This window comes from Eretmochelys imbricata, chromosome 9, assembly GCF_965152235.1.
Source record: "Eretmochelys imbricata isolate rEreImb1 chromosome 9, rEreImb1.hap1, whole genome shotgun sequence".
In the NCBI taxonomy this organism is placed as follows: Eukaryota; Metazoa; Chordata; order Testudines; family Cheloniidae; genus Eretmochelys; species Eretmochelys imbricata.
This window is the reverse complement of record NC_135580.1, coordinates 52,818,545-52,840,888: the sequence shown is the minus strand read 5'-3', so window position 1 is coordinate 52,840,888 and position 22,344 is coordinate 52,818,545. Positions and strand designations below refer to the sequence as shown.

The 22,344-nt window shown below is 47.0% G+C and overlaps 1 protein-coding gene across 1 annotated transcript in view; it reads left to right on the top strand.

Moving 5' to 3' along the window:
* Nucleotides 1-22,344, top strand: part of EPHB1 (EPH receptor B1) — a 317,963-nt gene that overhangs the window by 67,678 nt on the left and 227,941 nt on the right. The window contains exon 2 of the mRNA XM_077825793.1: nt 9,946-10,010. Within this exon, the coding sequence (XP_077681919.1) occupies nt 9,946-10,010 (65 nt within the window). The remainder of the gene's footprint in view (nt 1-9,945; nt 10,011-22,344) is intronic.

Below are 22,344 nucleotides of genomic sequence, written 5' to 3'. Positions count from 1 at the left end.
TTTGTTTTTGTATTGATAATTAGGGTGTGGAACAGATGGTGAAGACTTAGTTTAAAGTAATGTGTCCATTAAAGAAAATCTACTGGGTACAGCTGAAGATTCTTCACTCTCACAGAGCTCCTCTCTCCTTATCAGGGGCTCCTGCAATGCCGTCATGGTCAGTTTGCTCTGACAGAAGCTCAAGTCCCACTAACAGTGGGATCAGTTGCTTCCAAGTGAAGATGTTGAATAATCTCTAGGGTCTTCATATTCAGAATGATGGGTGCCTGTCGTGCAGCCAGCCTCCAACCTTTACGGTGGGTGCCCCAAACCCATGCTGCACACAGACATATAGATATGAAAGGAATCATTAGAGAGAGCATTAATCTAAGAAGGCAGCACCACACAAATAGTTTAGAAATGAGGGGGAAACAGGGATGGGCAAGCAGAAAAACGTAGACAAAAGAACTGACCCAGATCTTCAGCCAGCCCTGGTGCCAAATTGAAGCCAAATATTTTCCTGAGGCCTGAGCAGGGTTTGCAGTTAGCTTGTTCCCTTCTCTTTACCACTGTTTACTGGAGTGATCTCTTTAGCCTGCTGCCTCTGCCCTTTGGGCTAACCCGGCTAGTGACATGCCCAGAGCACAGAAAGTTCCCAGGTAGTGGCACATTTCTCAACATCTAGGACTATCCTGGAGTCAACAAGTAGGGAAGTGACGGAGTGTGGAGTTCAGAAGGGCTGTCTACAGTCGTGGTTCTGATGCCGCTTCATGCTGTGGTGAGAGGGCAGTGGAGCCTCTCTGTGATGAGGGACTCAGCAAATAGCCTTCCCTTGAACCTCCAGCGACCCTGTGGGTAGCAAAGTCTGCTTAGCACAAAGGCAGGGCATGGGGTGTTGGGGGAAGCGACACGGCCCTTCAGAGTCTGAGTAATTCCAAGAAGCTTTGACTAACCACTGTAGCCTTCTGGACGCTACTCTGCAATGAACCTCTGGAGCTCTTTGAGGTTCACTGATGGATAATGGGCAGGGAGCTGGATCCAGGTGCACAATAAAACCTCAAAAACACTTGCCCCAGATAGGTCCCACTGGAGAACCGAAACCTGAAGTGAAGGAAAATGAGTGTGCCTGCACATGGATAAAATCTAGCTGGAATAGCAGCACAGGGTGTGTCAGGCCCACCAGGAGACACACCTCACCTGGACTAGAAAATTGACTTATAGAACATATCCAATGAGACTCACCGAACACTAGAATCTGAAGTTCCTACAGTGAAGGGCAAAACCTTACTGTAGAGGGTTGTCCCATTTGACTTAAAGCTGCTGTAGCTTGTATGACATGACTCAGAACGTCATCAGTCTCATATGAATCCATTCTAGGAGGTATAGAATGACAAATACAGTAGCTCAGCCTTGCATTGATATGCATGTCAAGGGTTTGTCATTTTTCAGTCTTAAGAATGAAGTAATGTTAATAATACGTATAACTGCTATATAACTATTTCTGATACACCCAAAGCAAGATAACCATGTTATTAATAATCTACAACAAATTATTAGTTTATACAGAGTACCATTAACACTTCTAGTATAACTATGGACCAGAAATAGAAATCCACCCAGATGGATATTTAAATGTGCCTAATGTTTGCTTAGATTCTAAATTCTTTGGGGTTAATGACTAACTTTTTGTTGTAGTAGGCATTGTATATACAATGGGAGTCTAATCTCTGATTGGGTCCTCTGTGTAATACCAGTACAAACTAACGTTTTAGGGGTGTGATAAGCTTGATTCCAACACATTTCTTTACATTGATTACATTCATTGTAACAATATAGCATTTGATGTTTCAGGGTTTCCTTGATTTGGTTACCTTTTTATTTTACCTTGATGTTTCCAGTACCTCAGCCCTGTTAAATACAATGGAAAGGGATTTGTAGGCTATGCTAATGGCCTCCATATAATGAGCGCACATCTGCAGCTCAGAGGGAGATCAAGTAAACCTGCCCTGTAGAGATTTGTGAAGATCCCCTGAAAAACCAAATGAAAAGGAAATGTCCGGTTGATGAGAACTGGTTGTGTATAGCCAGACAAAACTTGGATTTTCATGCTTTATTTTCTGCTCATTTATTTAATTCTTTTTCTCAGCATTTATTGTAATGTGTTTTGGGTAGGTAAACCAGGAAAATAATCCATGGCTTTCCTACAATTTGCAGATATGTATATTCTGGAAGGACAAGATATGCAAGAGCTCTTACCTGCTTAGCACGTTAACTCACTCTAGTGGTTGACTGTGGAGTTTTTGTTTTGTTCAGGCTGTCTCTCATAGCGATCATTTTGGTACGATCTAAGCTTTGGATATTTCCTTTATTAACATATTGCACCTCCTTGACTACATATCTGATACAAAATAATCAAGCAAAATGTCTTGCCTGCTTCTTTTTGAGTGTCTATCCCTATTTTAAACAGTCCTGTTCCCTTGTGACTCCAGGAGGCATAGGCAAACACCTGCCTGCCACTTTGCTCCACCCTTTCTGCAAAGTGGATACTGAGGGTATGTCTACAGTACGAAATAATTTCAAAATTATTATATTCTAATTTTCTGAAGCGACTTTATACATTTGGTCTTGTGTGTCCCCACTAAAGCGCGTGAATTTGGCAGAGTGCGTCCACAGTACCAAGGCTAGCATCGAATGTTGGAGCGGTGCAATGTGGGTAGCTATCCCACAGTTCCCGCAGTCCCCGCCGCCCACTGGAATTCTGGGTTAAGCTCCCAGTGCATGATGGAGCAAAACATTCTCGCGAATGTTTCTGGGTGTGTGTCGTCAGTCGCTCCTCCCGCCGTGAAAGCTACGGCAGACAATTGTTTCGCGCCTTTTTGGCCTGCAGATGCCATACTGCTTTCAGCAGATGGTGTAGTACGGTGCACTGCTTCTCTCTTGGTACTATGAATCCACCTTGCATTTTCTCTCGTCTTTCTATGTAATCTCTATAAGTATCTACTCTTTCTCTTCCTCATTGACCTCTTCCACTGCCAACTCTGCTCGGCCATCGTGAACCGAGCAGTACAGCTTCTGCCGCCAACTCTGCTCTCCCGCTTCTCCATGTTGTCTGTCCTGGGCTCCTGCCTCTGTGAAAGCTACAGAAGACAACCATTTCCCGCCTTTTTTCAGCTATCGTGAACCGAACAGTACCTCTTCCGCTGCCACTCTGCTCTCCTACGTTTTGCGCCCTTTTTCCAAGATTACCCGTGCAGGCGCCATAGTACAGCAAGCATGGAGCCCATTCAGATCTCCGCTGCAGTTTTGACCATTGTAAATACCTTGCGCATTATCCAGTAGTATGTGCAGTACCTGCAAAACCGGGCGAGAAAGCAATGACAGCACAATTACCATAGTGATGAGGACATGGACACAGACGTTCCTAGAAGCACAGCATGTGGCGATTGGGAGATCATGGTGGTGTTGGGCCAGGTTCATGCCATGGAACACCAATTCTGGGCCCGGGAAACAAGCACAGTCTGGTGGGACCGCATAGTGTTGCAGGTCTGGGATGATTCCCAGTGGCTGCGAAACTTTCGTATGCATAGGCCACTTTCATGGAACTTTGTGACTTGCTGTCCCCTGCCCTGAAGTGCAAAGACACCAAAATGAGAGCAGCCCTCACAGTTGAGAAGCGAGTGGCCATAGCCCTGTGGAAGCTTGCAACGCCTGACGGCTACCGGTCAGTTGGGAATCAGTTTGGAGTGGGCAAATCTACTGTGGGGGCTGCTGTGCTGCAAGTAGCCAACACAATCATTGACCAGCTGCTATCAAGGGTAGTGACTTTGGGAAATGTGCAGACCATTGTGGATGCCTTTAATGCGCTGGGGTTCCCTAACTGCGGCGGGGCGATAGACGGAACGCATATAGCTATCTTGGCCCCGGAACACCAGGGCGGCCAGTACATAAACTGTAAGGGGTACTTTTCCATGGTGCTGCAAGCACTGGTGGATCACAAGGGATGTTTCACCGACATCAACGTGGGATGGCCGGGAAAGGTGCATGATGCTCGCACCTTCAGGAACTCTGGTCTGTTTGAACAGCTGCAGGAAGGGACTTACTTCCCAGACCAGAAAATTACTGTTGGGGATGTTGAAATGCCAATAGTTATCCTTGGGGACCTAGCCTACCCCTTAATGCCATGGCTCATGAAGCTGTACACAGGCACCCTGGACAGTAGTAAGGAGCTGTTCAACTATAGGCTGAGCAAGTGCAGAATGGTGGTAGAATGTGCGTTGGGACATTTGAAAGTGCGCTGGCGCAGTTTATTGACTCGTTTGGGTCTCAACACAACCAATATTCCAATTGTAATTGCTGCTTGTTGTGTGCTCCACAATATCTGTGAGAGTAAGGGGGAGACATTTATGGTGGGGTGGGAGGTTGAGGCAACTCACCTGGCAGCCAATTTCGCACAGCCAGACAACAGGGTGATTAGAAGAGCACAGCAGGGTGCGCTGCGCATCAGAGAAGCTTTGAAAGCCAGTTTCATGACTGGACAGGGTACAGTGTGACAGTTTCTCTTGAAGTTACCCGCCCACTATATATAAGAAAGGAAATAAAGTCACAATTGTTTAAAAACCGTTCTTTATTATTTGTTGCACAACACATTGAGAGAAATCAGAAGGTAGACCGGGGGATGGGGGTGGGTTCTGGAGGAGGGAGGTGGTGGAGGAGGGAAGGACTGACCATGCTTTGGCTGAGCCAAACCTGAGTGTCCAGCCATCCTTCCTCATGATGTGGGGGAGGAGGGTTGGGGAAAAGAGGAGAGGAATGGGGAATAGGACTGGTTGAGCGAAATTCTAAGTGAGTGGTATTATGGCGTGGTGTGCAGGGTCACTGCACTGGTCAGGTTTGTGCCAAGTCGCAATGCCACTCAGACTTGGAGGGGATAGGTGTAGTGGCTCATGGGCTGAGGGGGCAGCCTACCTCTGGTGGTGGTGGGGGCACCTGAGGGAGGAAGAGAAGGGTCTGGCAGGGGGGAGGAATCTATGCCCTTTCCCTTCTAAATGGCACTGCCCCATTACTGTGCTGCCAGGTAAAGTAACAGACTGTTGGAATATGGGCAATCTTAGCAAGATGAGTGGATCTGGAGAAAAATGGTCAGTTGGCAGGACTGTATGTGTGTGACATGGGGGTCAGGAATGGCAGAAAGGGCTGGGCTGCAATCTGTCAAACTCTAGGGCATCCACATGGAACATTTGGCCTTTCAGCATGCCTAGCAAAGCTGTCCTCCTGGCAATGCTCCCCGGCTGCTGCATCACTTCTTGCTGAGAGCAAACCACTCCTCACTGAGCATGGGGATGTTGGCTGTCTCTTCACTAAGCAGAAGCTCTTGTCCTAGGAGTTCTGTATGTACAAAAGAAGGGGCGGGTTAAGAAGACTCTGCCCTCTCTCTACCCCAAGCTATGCCCTGAAACAGGCAGAAAGACTGTCCCCTCCAGAACTGAGTTTGGTCACCACAAGGGAAACCTCGTCACTTGGAAACTTCACCCCTTCCCCAGTTAAAAATTCCAAAACTGTGGGTTTTTCAAGCTGAGAGCTGTGTAATTTGCCACATGTGTGACCTGTGACCAGGTAACATCTCCCCACCCCCAAATCTCTTGGAGAGGCCTGCTAGAGGTTAGCCTCTAATCCACTGTCTGCAGGAGCTTTTCATCCGCCATGAATGAATAGGCCTGAGGAGACTAAAGGAAAGAACCCGGCAGTAATAGAACCAAACACTCATTTGTCATGTTAGAGCAGAGCTGTGTGACAGACGGCTGCTGCTGCTAACACTAATCCCCTTGTGTCTCGCAGTCATGCACCGCGGCATAGATAAGAAAGTCGAGCTTGGAGGAAGAGGATGCAAACCTCCCCCTTGTCACTGCAGACTTGATGGGCAAAACATATTTGTTAACAGGGATTTTTTTTTCGTAACTTCACGAGTCAACTGTTCTGAATGGCACAGAACACTGCCAAGTTACAACAGCCAGGGAACTGCAGAAATCAGTGCAAAGGAAGCACCTTACTGGCTGAAGTTATCAAAAGTACATTCCTGGTGTCAGAGCACAGCCAAGAAAAGCACTCCAGGGAAGCAAGTTATAAGTGCACCGAACTGATGTACAGGAAGAGAGATGATGGAGTGAAAATCTTTTCTAAATAAACACTTGTTAAAAGTGCCTTTCCTGTAATTGAACACAGCAAGCCTATATATTAAAGAAAGATGAATTATGGGTAAACTAGAACAATCTTTGCTGATATGAGGGGGTGGTTATTCATTTCCTTAGTTATTGCAGAGTTGGGAGGTTGTACTAGTGGATAGAGACTCAGGAGACCAGAGTTCAATTCACAGCTCAGCCGCAGACTTCCTGTATGACCTTGGGCAAGGAATTTTAATCCAGCCTGTGCTTACATTGCCCATCTGTAAAATGGGGCTCATACCTCCCTATCTCACAGGGCTGTTATGAAGATAAAAGCCCCTAATTCTGAGGCACTTGGATACTACAGTGAGAAGTGCTGAGATAGGCAGAGTTCTCTGCTTGGATGGTGGGAGGGTCTACGGTCATGAGTATCACTTCTGCACGTTAACGTATGAACTGGCATGTCAACCTATTTCTTTGAAGGACTCCAGTAAGGATTAATGGCTTCTTAATGAGGTATAAGACAGTCCTTCTAGAGGTATGTGTGCAAGGAAAGAAATCAGATTCGTGGTGATTGCCCAATAGAGGGCCTGCCTCAACTAAGAACCCTCTTTGTAGAAAGGCTTAAAGATGAGCTGTGTATATAACAAAGTGTGTTTAAGGACTAAGGCCAGTGGAACTGCATATTTATTGGAGTTAACAGATACACATAAGGAGCTTGGAAGCCCAGGATCTGTAGCTGCCAAATACTCAAGTGGCATTTCTCAGGGGAGGTGAGTGAATGGAAGTGTGCTGAGAGGGATCGCAACACAGTGCTCCACGATTGTTTGTAACAAACATTACACTATGGCCCAGATGTGTTGGATGAAGCTGACTTTCTATAAACAAATGACTCGAATCCCCTTGCATTTCTCTTCTTCCCTTTTCTATTTCCCACTCTTTCTTTTACCTCTTGATATCTCTTTCTTCATTCCTTTTCGTTGGCTGTTATTAACCCTAATCCTTCAGCCTCTTAAAAATTTCTCCTTTTTTCCTGTTCAGGCTCGTGTTACCCCTTACGGGCCAGATTCCGATACCCTTCCCCATTTGAATGGTGCTGTTTCTAGTGCAATAGTGCCTGAAGGCCCCAATGCATGAAACATTGCCCATACACAGATGGGCTCTGCCCTGAAGAACTTAGTCTCTGTGTCTCTTGCTTATTCAAAGCACAGGAGGAAGGGAGCAGTGTCTTCATTTTACAGGTACTCATCTGAGTCAGCAGTGAAGTGACTTGCCCAGTTACAGAAGCCAGGAACTGAACCAAGTCACCTAGGTCCCACAGCAGCATCTTAACTACAAAGCCAGGTCTCACCCCGCCCCGCCCCTGTGTAAAACAGCACTCTGCTACTTAAGCAGCCTGATGACTTGAGAGGGACTACTGATAGAGTAAGGTGCTTCCCAACTTGAGGGAGAGGATCTGAATGTGGCCCTACAGACATATGTTTACCTTCAGTTTTCTAGGCTCTTTTTCCCCAATCTCTGTCTCTCTCCCAACGTTGTTTCTCATTGCCCACTTCCCGGAGCACTCTCTTCCCCACCCTCCTTTCTCTCTAATGGTGTTGCCATCCCCACTGTTATACCTCCTGTTCTTATCTCCCCATCACTGCCCCGAGTAGGCCTGTGTGAGGTGGTGGTTCCCACTCCCCATTTTTGGTACTGATTGCCACCCCTCCTCCCCACACACAACATACATCCTCAGAGTTGTTGTGTGTCCCCCATTTTCCAGATGTCTCACAACTTCACCATGACTCATGCCATTTTAAGAGTGGATTTTTTGGTAAGGCTGCTAACAGCTGTAACTCTTGGGTTTGCTACGAGAGGCCCAAAGGGAGAAAACTTCTGTGATTTGACAGTGTCCACTTCTTTCCTTATTTAAGAGGATGGAGGACCTATGGAAGGTGAGTGGCAGGGCGACAGCCAGTGTCATACTCCAGCAGGGACAGCAAGGATGGGCCATTGTTTAGGTCGCTAGTGTCAGGTGTAGGAGACTCAGGTTTAATTCCCTGCTCTGCCACAGTGTAAGTCACTTAGCCTCTCTGTGCTCAGTTCCTCACCAGTGAAGTCAGGGTAATAGCACTGTCCTGTCTCACAGGTGGTTGTGTGGAACAAGACACGAAGAGCGTGAAGCATGCAGATACTGTGGTGACGGGCTATGTAAATATCTTAGAGCAATAGTTACAAGGAGAGTCCTAACACTGGCGAGAATTGTAGATTTTCCCCACTAACTTTTGAACCCTGTTTATACTTTGAATCGAGGTGGAATGCCTCATCTCCGCTGCTAAACCCCAATTCAGTCTCTGAAGGAGCCATGTCAAATGCTGCTAGCCAATGCTGCTGATAAAAGAAAGAATGTAGAACATTAATCAAGAGAAACTGGGTGGAGGGTCCTGGCTGAAGTCTTCTAGCCTTATGTCCCTGAGTAGTGGCAAAGGATGGGTGGAAAGACTAATAAGAGTTCCTCATTTCCCACTTGTGATTTCTGGAATGTTGATGGAGGGATTAAACACAACAGTTTGGCAGCATTTACTATATTCTTTTAGTTGTACTGATTTTATTTCCAGGCCATTTATCTTTGCAGCACCACATGTTTATCTTTCCAGCATTCACTTCCTCACTTTCCTACTACATTGAAGTAATAACTTTCCTGGGACAAAAGTGCTCCCTTTTTAGGCACCCAGGTGGTATCTGGGCTGTAAAGGAAAACACCAACATTCATAGGTTTGGGGGTTGACCAGACAGTCAGCTAGACCAGACGTGAGGGACACATTTCTTTCGCATTTGGTAGAGATGCAGGATCCAAGCAAATTAATCTTGGTGTCTGCCTGACTGAAAAGAAATAAATAAAACCTGGAAGATTTTCCTCATCTGTCTGTATATGTTGTAGGTTTTTTTCTTATAAAAGGAGGGCAGGGAAAATATTATCTGTATTGCATCTTAATGTTTTGCAAAAATCCTCCCCCCAAAAACCGAAACAGAAATCCTACTGCAGTGATATTACTCACTATTCATTGATCTGACTCCCCCACTAGCCATGACGGGGATAATGAATGCATGCAACAACTTGGTATATGGAACAGCTGCCAGTCCATAAAACAGGACATCCAATGCTGTTGATTAAAGCACCCAGCTGTCAGCAACTTCACACCAGGACTGCAGAACTGGCCATGCTCAATCTCTTGATCACTGGGAGCAGAGATTGTATCTGTGACTGAAGTTGAGGTCCCACCCTTACCCCTCCATCCCTGGACTTGTCCTCTATTGTAACAATTCAAGGAGCAAAATGAAATCTGCAGCCAGGAGTTAGTGCTTTTTAGCCAGGCCTTAATACAGGTACCTTTTTACAACTCCACACAACCATTTTTATGGGTAACATTATTTTCCTGTTTCAGGGCTGTCACATTGTAGTCTAAGGGGGTGCTTATGACTCACTCACTTGTAGGCCAGGGTCTTGAGGCTTTATGCTGAAATAAATCCAATTGATTTCTATGGGAGTCTTGCTGGAGAAACAGGAGATTCTCACTGCTGGTGTAGATTGCATTAAGAATGAGGGCTTCAGAAACTGTTCAGTGTAAAAAGGGATCCACTGCATTATTTCGGAAAAGCTCCCAGGACCTGATCCTGCACCATCAAAGCCAAAGAGAGTGCTAGTCATTACAATGGGTGCTGAATCAGATATGAAATAGGTTTGCAGTGTGTTTGTAATTTCAGTCTATTATTTGGAGTCCCTAGTAATTCATTTTGTTTTGATCCTCTTGTGTGTGCTCCTCAGAAACCTTGATGGATACCCGGACGGCTACAGCTGAGCTGGGCTGGACTGCAAACCCTCCTTCAGGGGTAAGTGGATGTGTCAAATTGCTGGCTTTTTGCATGTTTATCAGGTCTTGCAGGCTTTACAGTCATTTTCAAGAAATGCTGATTTTAAAAACACCTGAGTCCTTTCTGCGTGGTGAAGACTGCCTTTTGCTCACGACAAAAATACTCGCCAAACAGCATCAGCAAAAATACTCACCACCATCTTTACACACACAGGAAGTGTTTTGAGGGAAGTTCTACGGCCTGTGTTATGCAGGATGTTAGATTAATACTATGTCTGTACCACGGCCCTTACAGCTGCACCGCTGCTGCTGCGCCACTGTAAGATTTCCTGTGTAGCCGCTCATTAAACCACCCCGCAAGGATGCGGCGGTAGCTGTGTTGGTGAGAGAGCATCTCCTGGTGACATAGCACTGTCCACACTGGTGCTTTTGTCGGTGAAACTTATGTTAGTCAGGGGTGTGTACTTAGAATCATAGAATCATAGAATATCAGGGTTGGAAGGGACCCCTGAAGGTCATCTAGTCCAACCCCCTGCTCGAAGCAGGACCAATTCCCAGTTAAATCATCCCAGCCAGGGCTTTGTCAAGCCTGACCTTAAAAACTTCCAAGGAAGGAGATTCCACCACCTCCCTAGACAACGCATTCCAGTGTTTCACCACCCTCTTAGTGAAAAAGTTTTTCCTAATGTCCAATCTAAACCTCCCCCACTGCAACTTGAGGCCATTACTCCTCGTTCTGTCATCTGCTACCATTGAGAACAGTCTAGAGCCATCCTCTTTGGAACCCCCTTTCAGGTAGTTGAAAGCAGCTATCAAATCCCCCCTCATTCTTCTCTTCTGCAGGCTAAACAATCCCAGCTCCCTCAGCCTCTCCTCATAAGTCATGTGTTCTAGACCCCTAATCATTTTTGTTGCCCTTCGCTGGACTCTCTCCAATTTATCCACATCCTTCTTGTAGTGTGGGGCCCAAAACTGGACACAGTACTCCAGATGAGGCCTCACCAATGTCGAATAGAGGGGGACGATCACGTCCCTTGATCTGCTCGCTATGCCCCTACTTATACATCCCAAAATGCCATTGGCCTTCTTGGCAACAAGGGCACACTGCTGACTCATATCCAGCTTCTCGTCCACTGTCACCCCTAGGTCCTTTTCTGCAGAACTGCTGCCTAGCCATTCGGTCCCTAGTCTGTAGCGGTGCATTGGATTCTTCCGTCCTAAGTGCAGGACCCTGCACTTATCCTTATTGAACCTCATCAGATTTCTTTTGGCCCAATCCTCCAATTTGTCCAGGTCCTTCTGTATCCTATCCCTCCCCTCCAGCGTATCTACCACTCCTCCCAGTTTAGTATCGTCCGCAAATTTGCTGAGAGTGCAATCCACACCATCCTCCAGATCATTTATGAAGATATTGAACAAAACCGGCCCCAGGACCGACCCCTGGGGCACTCCACTTGACACCGGCTGCCAACTAGACATGGAGCCATTGATCACTACCCGTTGAGCCCGACAATCTAGCCAGCTTTCTACCCACCCTATAGTGCATTCATCCAGCCCATACTTCCTTAACTTGCTGACAAGAATACTGTGGGAGACCATGTCAAAAGCTTTGCTAAAGTCAAGAAACAATACATCCACTGCTTTCCCTTCATCCACAGAACCAGTAATCTCATGATAAAAGGCGATTAGATTAGTCAGGCATGACCTTCCCTTGGTGAATCCATGCTGGCTGTTCCTGATCACTTTCCTCTCATGCAAGTACTTCAAGATTGATTCTTTGAGGACCTGCTCCATGATTTTTCCAGGGACTGAGGTGAGGCTGACTGGCCTGTAGTTCCCAGGATCCTCCTTCTTCCCCTTTTTAAAGATTGGCACTACATTAGCCTTTTTCCAGTCATCCGGGACTTCCCCGGTTCGCCACGAGTTTTCAAAGATAATGGCCAATGGCTCTGCAATCACAGCCGCCAATTCCTTCAGCACTCTCGGATGCAACTCGTCCGGCCCCATGGACTTGTGCACGTCCAGCTTTTCTAAATAGTCCCTAACCACCTCTATCTCCACAGAGGGCTGGCCATCTCTTCCCCATTTTGTGATGCCCAGCGTAGCAGTCTGGGAGCTGATCTTGTTAGTGAAAACAGAGGCAAAAAAAGCATTGAGTACATTAGCTTTTTCCACATCCTCTGTCACTAGGTTGCCTCCCTCATTCAGTAAGGGGCCCACACTTTCCTTGGCTTTCTTCTTGTTGCCAACATACCTGAAGAAACCCTTCTTGTTACTCTTGACATCTCTCGCTAGCTGCAGCTCCAGGTGCGATTTGGCCCTCCTGATTTCATTCCTACATGCCCGAGCAATATTTTTATACTCTTCCCTGGTCATATGTCCAAGCTTCCACTTCCACTTTCTAGTCTTAGCATCTATGAATAACCCAAATTTCACATTTCATTTAATATATAAAGCCAACCACACTTCTCTATCCCAGCAGTGTCTTATCTGTGAATCACCAGCCTTCCTTCCAAAGGCAGGAACATTGGGCGGGCACCTCAGTGTCATATGGCAAGGGTTAAATTACACTTGGACGGCTGGGCAAAGCCACTCTCTGAGCCTGACTCCCCAGTGGAAAGTCACTCCACCGACTCTCCCTCTTCAGTTGCAAACCCACCACAAATTCCTAGCCATGACATGCACAGCAGGGGCAGGTTAGGAACTGCTTGTCATGTTTCCAGTCAATGATCTATCCCCTCTGCTGGAAATTTGTTCTGTGCATGGCTCTTTTGCCTACTCACTCTCAGATGGCATCAGCCTCCACTCAACTCACATTCTGATGAGGCACAGCACGCTGTCAGGAAGTGGTTAGCTTTCAGAAACAGCTGCAGAGTGGAAGAGAGGGGTTTGATTTTTGGACTGTACCACCTTCCGCCCATAGCCATGGCATTCCAAAGCATTTTGCAAGGCAATGAGTCAGAGTCTGTTGGTGCATTAACTATGTAGAAAACTGCACAGCAGTAACCGTTGTGTACTCAGCCCTGGCTCATATACAGCTTGTGAGCATTAGAACCTGTTTTTCTGTGGGAGGCAATGTTGACTCATAATCTGGGGAAAGTGTGTGTGTGTGTTGGGGGGGGGGTTGGAAACTGGGGAGAAGGCAGGGAGAATGTGTTGGAGACAGTGGAATGGGGTGAGAGTGAGGGGAAAGGGAAGGATGATATTAGGAGGCAGCAGATTGAAGAGGAGGTGATGAAATGGGCGGGGGGCGGGGGATACTGGGTAGGAGACTGAGATGGAGCAGGAGACTGGGGAGGGAAGTGCTAGAGGTCACAATGGGAGCTGGATAGTGCTGAGACAGAACAACAGCGTCCCCATCTCTGGTTAGGAGAAGGGCACAAGGTACCCTCCCATAGAAAGAAGAAGACTGCCTATTTGGGTGTACGTCCTGGACTGGGTTTGTCTATCTGAAATCATCCCCCACCACCAGTGTGTGTGGGATGTCTTCATCCATAAAGAGGAAAACTAGAAGGCAAACCAATTTAATGATCTGCTTCATGATTGGCTTGAACTGTTTTTGGACAGCTGACTCACTCTTTTTGACCTCCTTAAGGCTGGCAACTACAGTCTTATTTTTTTTCTTCTGAATAGATAACTCTGGTTAGCACAAGACGTGTTTCACCTTAATTTATCATAGAATCATAGAAGATTAGGGTTGGAAGAGACCTCAGGAGGTCATCTAGTCCAATCCCCTGCTCAAAGCAGGACCAGCACCAACTAAATCATCTCAGCCAGGGCTTTGTCAAGCCTGACCTTAAAAACTTCAAAGGAAGGAGATTCCGCCACCTCGCTTGGTAACACATTCTAGTGCTTCACCACTCTCCTAGTGAAATAGTGTTTGCTAATATCCAACCTAAACCTCCCGCACTGCAACTTGAGACCATTGCTCCTTGTTCTGTCATCTGTCACCACTGAGAACACCCAAGCTCCATCCTCTTTGGAACCCCCCTTCAGGTAGTTGAAGGCTGCTATCAAATCCCCGCTCACTCTTCTCTTCTGCAGACTAAATAAGCCCAGTTCCCTCAGCCTCTCCTCATAAGTCATGTGCCCCAGACCTCTAATCATTTTTGTTACCCTCCGCTGGACTCTCCAATTTGTCCACATCCCTTCTGTAGTGGGGGACCAAAACTCGACACAATACTCCAGGTGTGTCCTCACCAGTGCTGAATAGAGGGAATAATCACTTCCCTCGATCTGCTGCCAATGCTCCTACTAATACAGCCCAATATGCCATTGACTTTCTTGGTAATGAGGGCACACCGCTGACTCAAATCCAGTTTCTCATCCACTGTAATCCCAAGGTCCTTTTCTGCAGAACTGCTGCTTAGCCAGTAGGTCCCCACCCTGTAGCAGTGTGTGGGATTCTTCCTTCCTCAGTGCAGGGCTCTGCACTTGTCTTTGTTGAACCTCATCAGATTTCTTTTGGCCACTCTGGACCCTATCCCTACCCTCCACCATATCTACCTCTCCTCCCAGTTTAGTGTCATCTGCGAACTTGCTGAGGGTGCAATTAATCCCATCATCCTGATCATTGATAAAGATGTTGAACAAAACCGGCCCCAGGACTGAGCCCTGGGTTACTCCGCTTGATACCGGCTGCCAACTAGACATCGAGCCGTTGATCACTACCCATTGAGCCCAACAATCTAGCCAGCTTTCTATCCACCTTATAGTCCATTCATCCAATCCATACATTTGTAACTTGCTGGCAAGAAATACTGTGGGAGATCGTATCAAAAGCTTTGCTAAAGTCAAGATATATCACAACCAGCACTTTCCCCATATCCACAGAGCCAGTTATCTCATCATAGAAGGCAATCTGGTTGGTCAGGCATGATTTATGTATGTGTAAAGCATGTAGACCTTTGTATCTGAGTCTGCATTTTCATATGGGTGACTTCCCATAAAGAGAAGGGAGTTACCTCACAAGTGGAGAACCAGTGTGGACAGAGCCAATTCGATCAGGAGCAAAGCTGCTCCTGGAATTGACACCTCCTCATCTATTATTGGGAGTGGACTAGGAGGGTGGTGGGCTACATCCACCCTGATGTAGCCCTGTCAACACTGGTTCTCCACTTGTGACGTAACTCCCTTCTCTTCATGTGTCAGTCTATTTATGTCTGCATCTATAATTTTTACTCCATGCATCTGAAGAAGTGGGGTTTTTACCCACAAAAGCTTATGCTCAAATAAATCTGTTAGTCTTTAAGGTGCCACCGGACTTTAAGGTGCCACCTGGTTGTTTTTTTTCAGAAAGAAATTTGTTGACTCTGGTTGTAGGTCTAGGTCCTCCCAAACAAGAACCTGTTTGTACTGCAGTACAAGGGTATGTGTAGCTGTGTGCCACCGTGAAAAGCAGGCTGTGTCCACACTGCAATGTGTAGCTACCCCCAGCAGTGAAAGGCTCTGGCAAGGTGTAATGGTCCCTCGCTCTCCTGCTCAGAGGGAGGCCACTCAGTCCGGTCCGGCCTGGACAGGACCAGAGTCCGTAGGACAGCCAAGAGCCCACAATAGGATGGGGCAATCAATAGTCACAGTCTGGCTTTAGCCTGGGTTTGGGCAGCTCAAGCTGTCAGTCTTTACAAAAAGTCTAGAACTGAGCTGGGGCCTGGGCTTGATCAGGCTCAGGCAGCCAGCAACAAAACAGTCTATCAGGGCTGGCTTTAGCCTGGGTGGGGCTCAGGCAGCCAGCAAACAAACAGTCTATAGGTAAGCTGGGGCCTGGGCTTGAGGAGGCTCAGGCTGCCAGCAAGCAAAGCAGTCCAGGGCTGGCTTTACCCTGGGCAGGGCTCAGGCAGCCAACAAACAAACAGTCTATAAGTTAGCTGGTAAGGGAGGCTCCTTCTTCAAGGCTAGAGCTTCCCTGCACAGTGTAGGGAGTCAGCCACCCTGGGGTGGGGTGGCAGGGGGACACGGGCCCACCCTACTCCACCACGCCCAACCCAGGGCCCTGGCAGGGGCAGGACTGGCTGCTCCTGTGTTGGCAGGGATCCAGCTGCAACACTCCAACTGAGCCACGCTGAGCTCTGCAGCCGGCTGCTCTGTGGCTGCCCCTGGGCCACTTCCTGCCTCCCCAGGGGTTGGTACCTGTGGCTTCCCAGCCTCTTCCGGCTCCTTGGGGTACACGGTGGCATGCACTCCGGACCAGTCCTCGTCGGCGTCTGGGGATCAGGAACAGCCAGGGGTAGGTTCCCTTCTGGGCCACTGCAGAATGGGCAGAGCATCCTTCTCCTCCGCAGACTTGTCCCCAACTGTGCTGCAGGGCCTGCCTTTTATACTTTCAGCCACGCCCCAGCACTTCTGGCAAGGGGGGCGGGGTGATCTAGGCTCCACCCTCCAAGGGGAGTGTAATGGTCCCTTGTGTAAAGGGGAGTGTAAAGGAAGGCCCTGGTTGGAGGGAGGCCATTCAGCCTCACTACACCAGGGGACACTACACTTCTAAAACTAGCTGTGTAGATAGGGGATGCACTGGTTGGGCGTGTAGAGAGCTATGGAGGGTATATACCATGTGGTTCTGGAGTTTCTTTACTCACCTAAGCAGTGCCTCACAGTCTATACTGCTATTAATACTTGGGCTGGGAGATGCATGCATTGTAGGTACTCTACGTGCTGCCATAAGTGAGCATGCAGCATAGACATACCCTAAAACATCACCTCTTATGTGTGGGTTTTACCCAGATCCATTACATGCAGTGTATCCCTGGGGCCTTGCACTCTTCATCAGAGGCAAAGGAGGTGTGGGATTCCCTGCAAGCTCACACCCGGTGAAAGAGAAATCTGACTCTGCTGAAAGTAGTGGTGAGGGACCAGCAGCTCTGATTAGAAGACCAAAGCAGTAACTGTTCCAGAAGTCCTTAACCGCAGAAAGGCCTTGCAGGAGAACAAACCACAAGGAGCAACTAAACTTGACAGCTTCTCTTCAGTGGGAAGGAAACAGAATTGTTGTTTCTTTCTTTGACTCCCAGGTTTCCTTGTCAGATACCTCAGAACCGAGTGTCTCAGTCTTCCAGGGCTAAGGTTTGTTGTGTTAATTTAGATGGAATACCTGGACCTAAAGAGCCAAAAGTGTTCACATACCCTGTCACCGTCAACATCAAAACGTTTTAAATGGGGTTTAGTAGACAGAGATCTCAGCTTACATTATACCATGGTGGAGAGACCATTAAACTCCTTTTTAACCTTGTATGAAAGATAAGATACAGTAAGGAAGAAAAAACAGTTGAAATGTAAAGTATGAAGTAAGACTGTCACTTAAACAGCATCCCTTGTTCCCTTTCCCTTGGGGTGGAGAGTTTTTAGAACAAACCCCCCTTTATTTAGCAGTCTCTTAGAAGGTAATAACTGTCCATCTGGGGGAAAAGAATAAGTGCATTGAAATGGGTGGGAATTGTTGCTTATTTTTGTTAAGTCCAATCCTGTTCCCTAGAAGCCAAACATGCACAAGAGAGGGAAAAAGACCAGCAAAGGGAGACAATCCAGCTTCTGTCTCTGGTGTTACCTCTTACTTGAAACCTCAGTACTGGAAAAACACAGGATGTGGCCTTATCAGCACCCCCTCTCCCCCAAGACCTGGCAGGCTTGTACCCACGTTGGGCTGCTTAGGGAATTGCTTTTAGTTGGCTCTCAGGTAACAGGCTTCCATCAGTGTCACACAAAAGACAGTTTTGTTTGGCTAAGCCAGATTCCTCTTAGACAGAAGGAAAAGCAGGGGTGGGGTGGGGGGAGAGGAAGTAGTCAGGTGGAAAAGAAAAGGTCACATGGGGTAAAGGGAGTGTCAATCTCACATCCCAGCTAGTGATTGGGATTGAGCTGGTGAAGATGGCAGTGTGATTTGGGCCCCTCTCTGGCCCAGTCTGGTCAGGACAACCCACATCGCAGAGGTCACAGTACTCCCAGCAGATGGTTGGGATGACAGCTGCCATAATGGTGGAGCTGTTCTCTCATCTTTTAGTCAGCCAGTGTAGCAATAGCCTCTTCATCCATTCATCAACCCAGCCAGCAGTTGTTGACTGACAGCTGCTTCTGCTAATTTCTCTCCCCTGCCCCAGTCTTTTCTCTTTAAGAACACCAAAAGGGAGCAACAGCCAGACTAGCCCATTCCCTTCTTATTTTGTTCACTTTTTGTCCATAGATATCCAGTCCCACGCTCAAGTTTACCAGACATGATCTTAAGATAGTCTTTGAATTATCAGCAGGGTTTTTGTTGGGTCTAATTCAGTCTCGTTGTCTCCCATGTGCACCTTTTTCTCATCATTTTTATAGGTTATTTTGACATTTTTTTAAACCTTCACTCACTTTTTACAGTTGAACTCACAGTTAAGGTAAACTTGTAGGTCCAGTTAGTAGAGCAGGCCCTGGTAGTGAGGAGAGAGCTTTAAATAAAAGAGAGAGGGTATTTCCTCGCTTTCTTCTAGCCCAAGGGTTCCCAGGAAGTCAAAAGTGAAAATGAGGAGAAAAACGCAGAACTACTGCCCTGTTGCTGGGATGATGGGCAACTGTCTGATTCCATGCCCAAAGTCTTACAGGAGAAAATATGGGAAAAGTTCTTTCTCCTGAACACACCTGAGAGAATAGGAGGGTGTACCATTACTAGACCTTCCTGACCACGTGATCGCCCCAGAAAGCAGAAGCACTGGGAATTAAGTGGGCTGGGCACTGAAAGCTGAAGTATGTCTGTTCAGTCTAGCAAATGTGTACTCCTGCTCCCAGCGACAGAGGACATCATCAGAGCTGAGTGAGTCCATCCAGCAGCCCCGCAAGCCTCAGCAAACCAGCTCAGAGCTCCTACCCTGTCCAGGAGCAAGGTGGACTGTGTAGTGATACCCATGGAAGATGTTGCCTTGTTCTCTCTTGTAGCAGATGCATAAAAGATAACATTTTCCTAAAAAAATGCTACGCACTGCTATTGTTGACTCAGCCCTAAGAAAGGATGCTAAAGCAGCCACTGCTGCTGTTACTGGTATGGAAGCATATTGTCAGTAGTGACTCATCATTTTTGGCAACTAGGTGTCAGAGATTGTGACTTAATGTGGAGCGCTGGGCATTCAACAGCTCTGAAAATTGGATGTGGGGGGAAACTTAAAAATAGAGCCACATAAAACCAGAGCCCAGTTTGTAAAATGTTGACCTACTTGTTCTACCTTAATGTTACAAAAGCCAGATATGATGTAAACTAGCTGAAGACATCGTTACAAGATTTCACCATGAGAGTTAAGGGTCCTTTTACCCAAGCTCATACTTCATCAGTGGCTAATTGTGGGTCATGTATAGTTTACCCCTCAGCCTTGATCTGTCTATCTGAGCCTGTGATCACTCAGCTGCCTGACTGTCTAGTAGATTCTTTTATTAGGCACCTGAGCATTCTTTCTTGACAAAATATAAGGGCTCACCCAGATGGGGTGGATGAGGGTATGTAGGTGTGAGGGAGAGAGAGAATGTATTATATCTCCATTCTAACAGCAGCCTATGGAAAAACACACAAGGCCTACAGGCCTGCATGTCTCCTCTACAACTTTATAGGCAACATCATATGTTTACAGGTCCAGGTTCATGGCAAAGAATGAGTCCTCTGCTCCTCATCAGAGATCCTTCCAGCATAGCATATTGTAAGAGCAGCATGCCACCACAGCTCCAGAGTCCAAAAACATGGTAGACAGTGGGATCATTGTGGAGAGGGATGTTTTCTTTCCTTCCCCCCACTTAAGGCAATGGAGACACATATGTGTCCCCTACCCCAGTGGATTACTTCTCTTCTAAAGATCCTTCTAGTTTTAATGGCCTCTCTTACCAGCACTGGTGAAAGCAGCATTGATTGATACCAGCCTCTGTCAGATAATTTTCTGTCCTGCCTGTTTTCTGCAGTGTCCTTAGCAGCCATTGAGCAAATATCTTCCTGTCAACTGGTTGTTTTTCTGTAGCATTTACCTAGAGGAGAAATAAATTTATCCAGAGGAGAAATAAAATCTGGTTCCTGCTGCCCAGAGAGGGGTTTCTATGGCACTTGATGGAAAGAATTGGAAATATAACCCTAGTGTTCTAACCAACATGGGCAAGCTATTAGAATCATAGAATCATAGAATCATAGAATATCAGGGTTGGAAGGGACCCCAGAAGGTCATCTAGTCCAACCCCCTGCTCGAAGCAGGACCAATTCCCAGTTAAATCATCCCAGCCAGGGCTTTGTCAAGCCTGACCTTAAAAACCTCTAAGGAAGGAGATTCTACCACCTCCCTAGGTAACGCATTCCAGTGTTTCACCACCCTCATAGTGAAAAAGTTTTTCCTAATATCCAATCTAAACCTCCCCCACTGCAACTTGAGACCATTACTCCTCGTTCTGTCATCTGCTACCATTGAGAACAGTCTAGAGCCATCCTCTTTGGAACCCCCTTTCAGGTAGTTGAAAGCAGCTCTCAAATCCCCCCTCATTCTTCTCTTCTGCAGACTAAACAATCCCAGCTCCCTCAGCCTCTCCTCATAAGTCATGTGTTCTAGACCCCTAATCATTTTTGTTGCCCTTCACTGGACTCTCTCCAATTTATCCACATCCTTCTTGTAGTGTGGGGCCCAAAACTGGACACAGTACTCCAGATGAGGCCTCACCAATGTTGAATAGAGGGGAACGATCACGTCCCTCGATCTGCTCGCTATGCCCCTACTTATACATCCCAAAATGCCATTGGCCTTCTTGGCAACAAGGACACACTGCTGACTCATATCCAGCTTCTCATCCACTGTCACCCCAGGTCCTTTTCCGCAGAACTGCTGCCTAGCCATTCGGTCCCTAGTCTGTAGCGGTGCATTGGATTCTTCCGTCCTAAGTGCAGGACTCTGCACTTATCCTTATTGAACCTCATCAGATTTCTTTTGGCCCAATCCTCCAATTTGTCTAGGTCCTTCTGTATCCTATCCCTCCCCTCCAGCGTATCTACCACTCCTCCCAGTTTAGTATCATCCGCAAATTTGCTGAGAGTGCAATCCACACCATCCTCCAGATCATTTATGAAGATATTGAACAAAACCGGCCCCAGGACCGACCCCTGGGGCACTCCACTTGACACCGGCTGCCAACTAGACATGGAGCCATTGATCCCTACCCGTTGAGCCCGACAATCTAGCCAGCTTTCTACCCACCTTATAGTGCATTCATCCAGCCCATACTTCCTTAACTTGCTGACAAGAATACTGTGGGAGACCGTGTCAAAAGCTTTGCTAAAGTCAAGAAACAATACATCCACTGCTTTCCCTTCATCCACAGAACCAGTAATCTCATCATAAAAGGAGATTAGATTAGTCAGGCATGACCTTCCCTTGGTGATTAGGCGATATTGCTGATCGCCTAATGGCTATTATGCTGTCTCTCAAGTAAGCGTATTTCTTTGGGGCAAGGACAGTGGACCTGATCTACTTACACCAGTGTAAGTCAGGATTCAATGGAGTTACAATAGCACTAAGCCAGTTACAGAGAGTTAGGCCCCAGGCCTCCATAATACCTGTGTGAAGGGCCAAGCAAACTGTTAGCACTTCTTAATAATAGCCTTTGGAACTTTATATCGGAGTTGCTGGCCCTGCCACTCAAACAGGTGCTACATTAAGCAAATTCTGTTCTGTTTCCTGTGATTGCCATGCAGTGGTTTCTTCCTGCCTGGCTTCCACTTCGATGCCCATGGAAAGAGGACTCAGTCTATGGCACAGTTGGCTGCTTGCATTTGACTTGATACACAGAATTGTATCTCAGCCACACAGACGTACTCCTTCAGATAGATCTTGTCCTCGAGCTGGCCCGCAGGCTTCAGAAAAGGAAAGGTTTTCCACATATAGACAAGTCTCTGAACTCCCTTCCCCCCTTTTCCTCCTTCCAGGTAAACCACTCAGTTCAGTCACTGTTCTCCATCCTCTCTTTCACTCTCTACCGAAAGGCTTGTAATTAGGAAACATTAGCAGGCTCAAAACAGCTTTCATACCTGGAACATCATCCATAATTGCACTCAGCAGTGCTCTTCCCTGGCTATTAATGTCACTTTTATGAAGTAATGAGGAACAAAACACCCTGAGGCACTTAAAACATCTTTCTTATACAATACGAGTCTTTGAGGAATGGAAGCATAAAATAACCTGACTCACATTCCCCTGACAGAGAAAGTGATAGACAAAGACAGGGACAGAAAGGTAGGCGGGGGGGGGGGGGGGGGGCAAGGGGGAGTGAATCAGTTAGGAAGACTGGCTTCAGTTTAATAGATGGGTATAACAGATTGATAGCTAGAGGGTTATGGTATAGAGGTAGTACAACAGAGGTGGTACAGATGTAGGTCA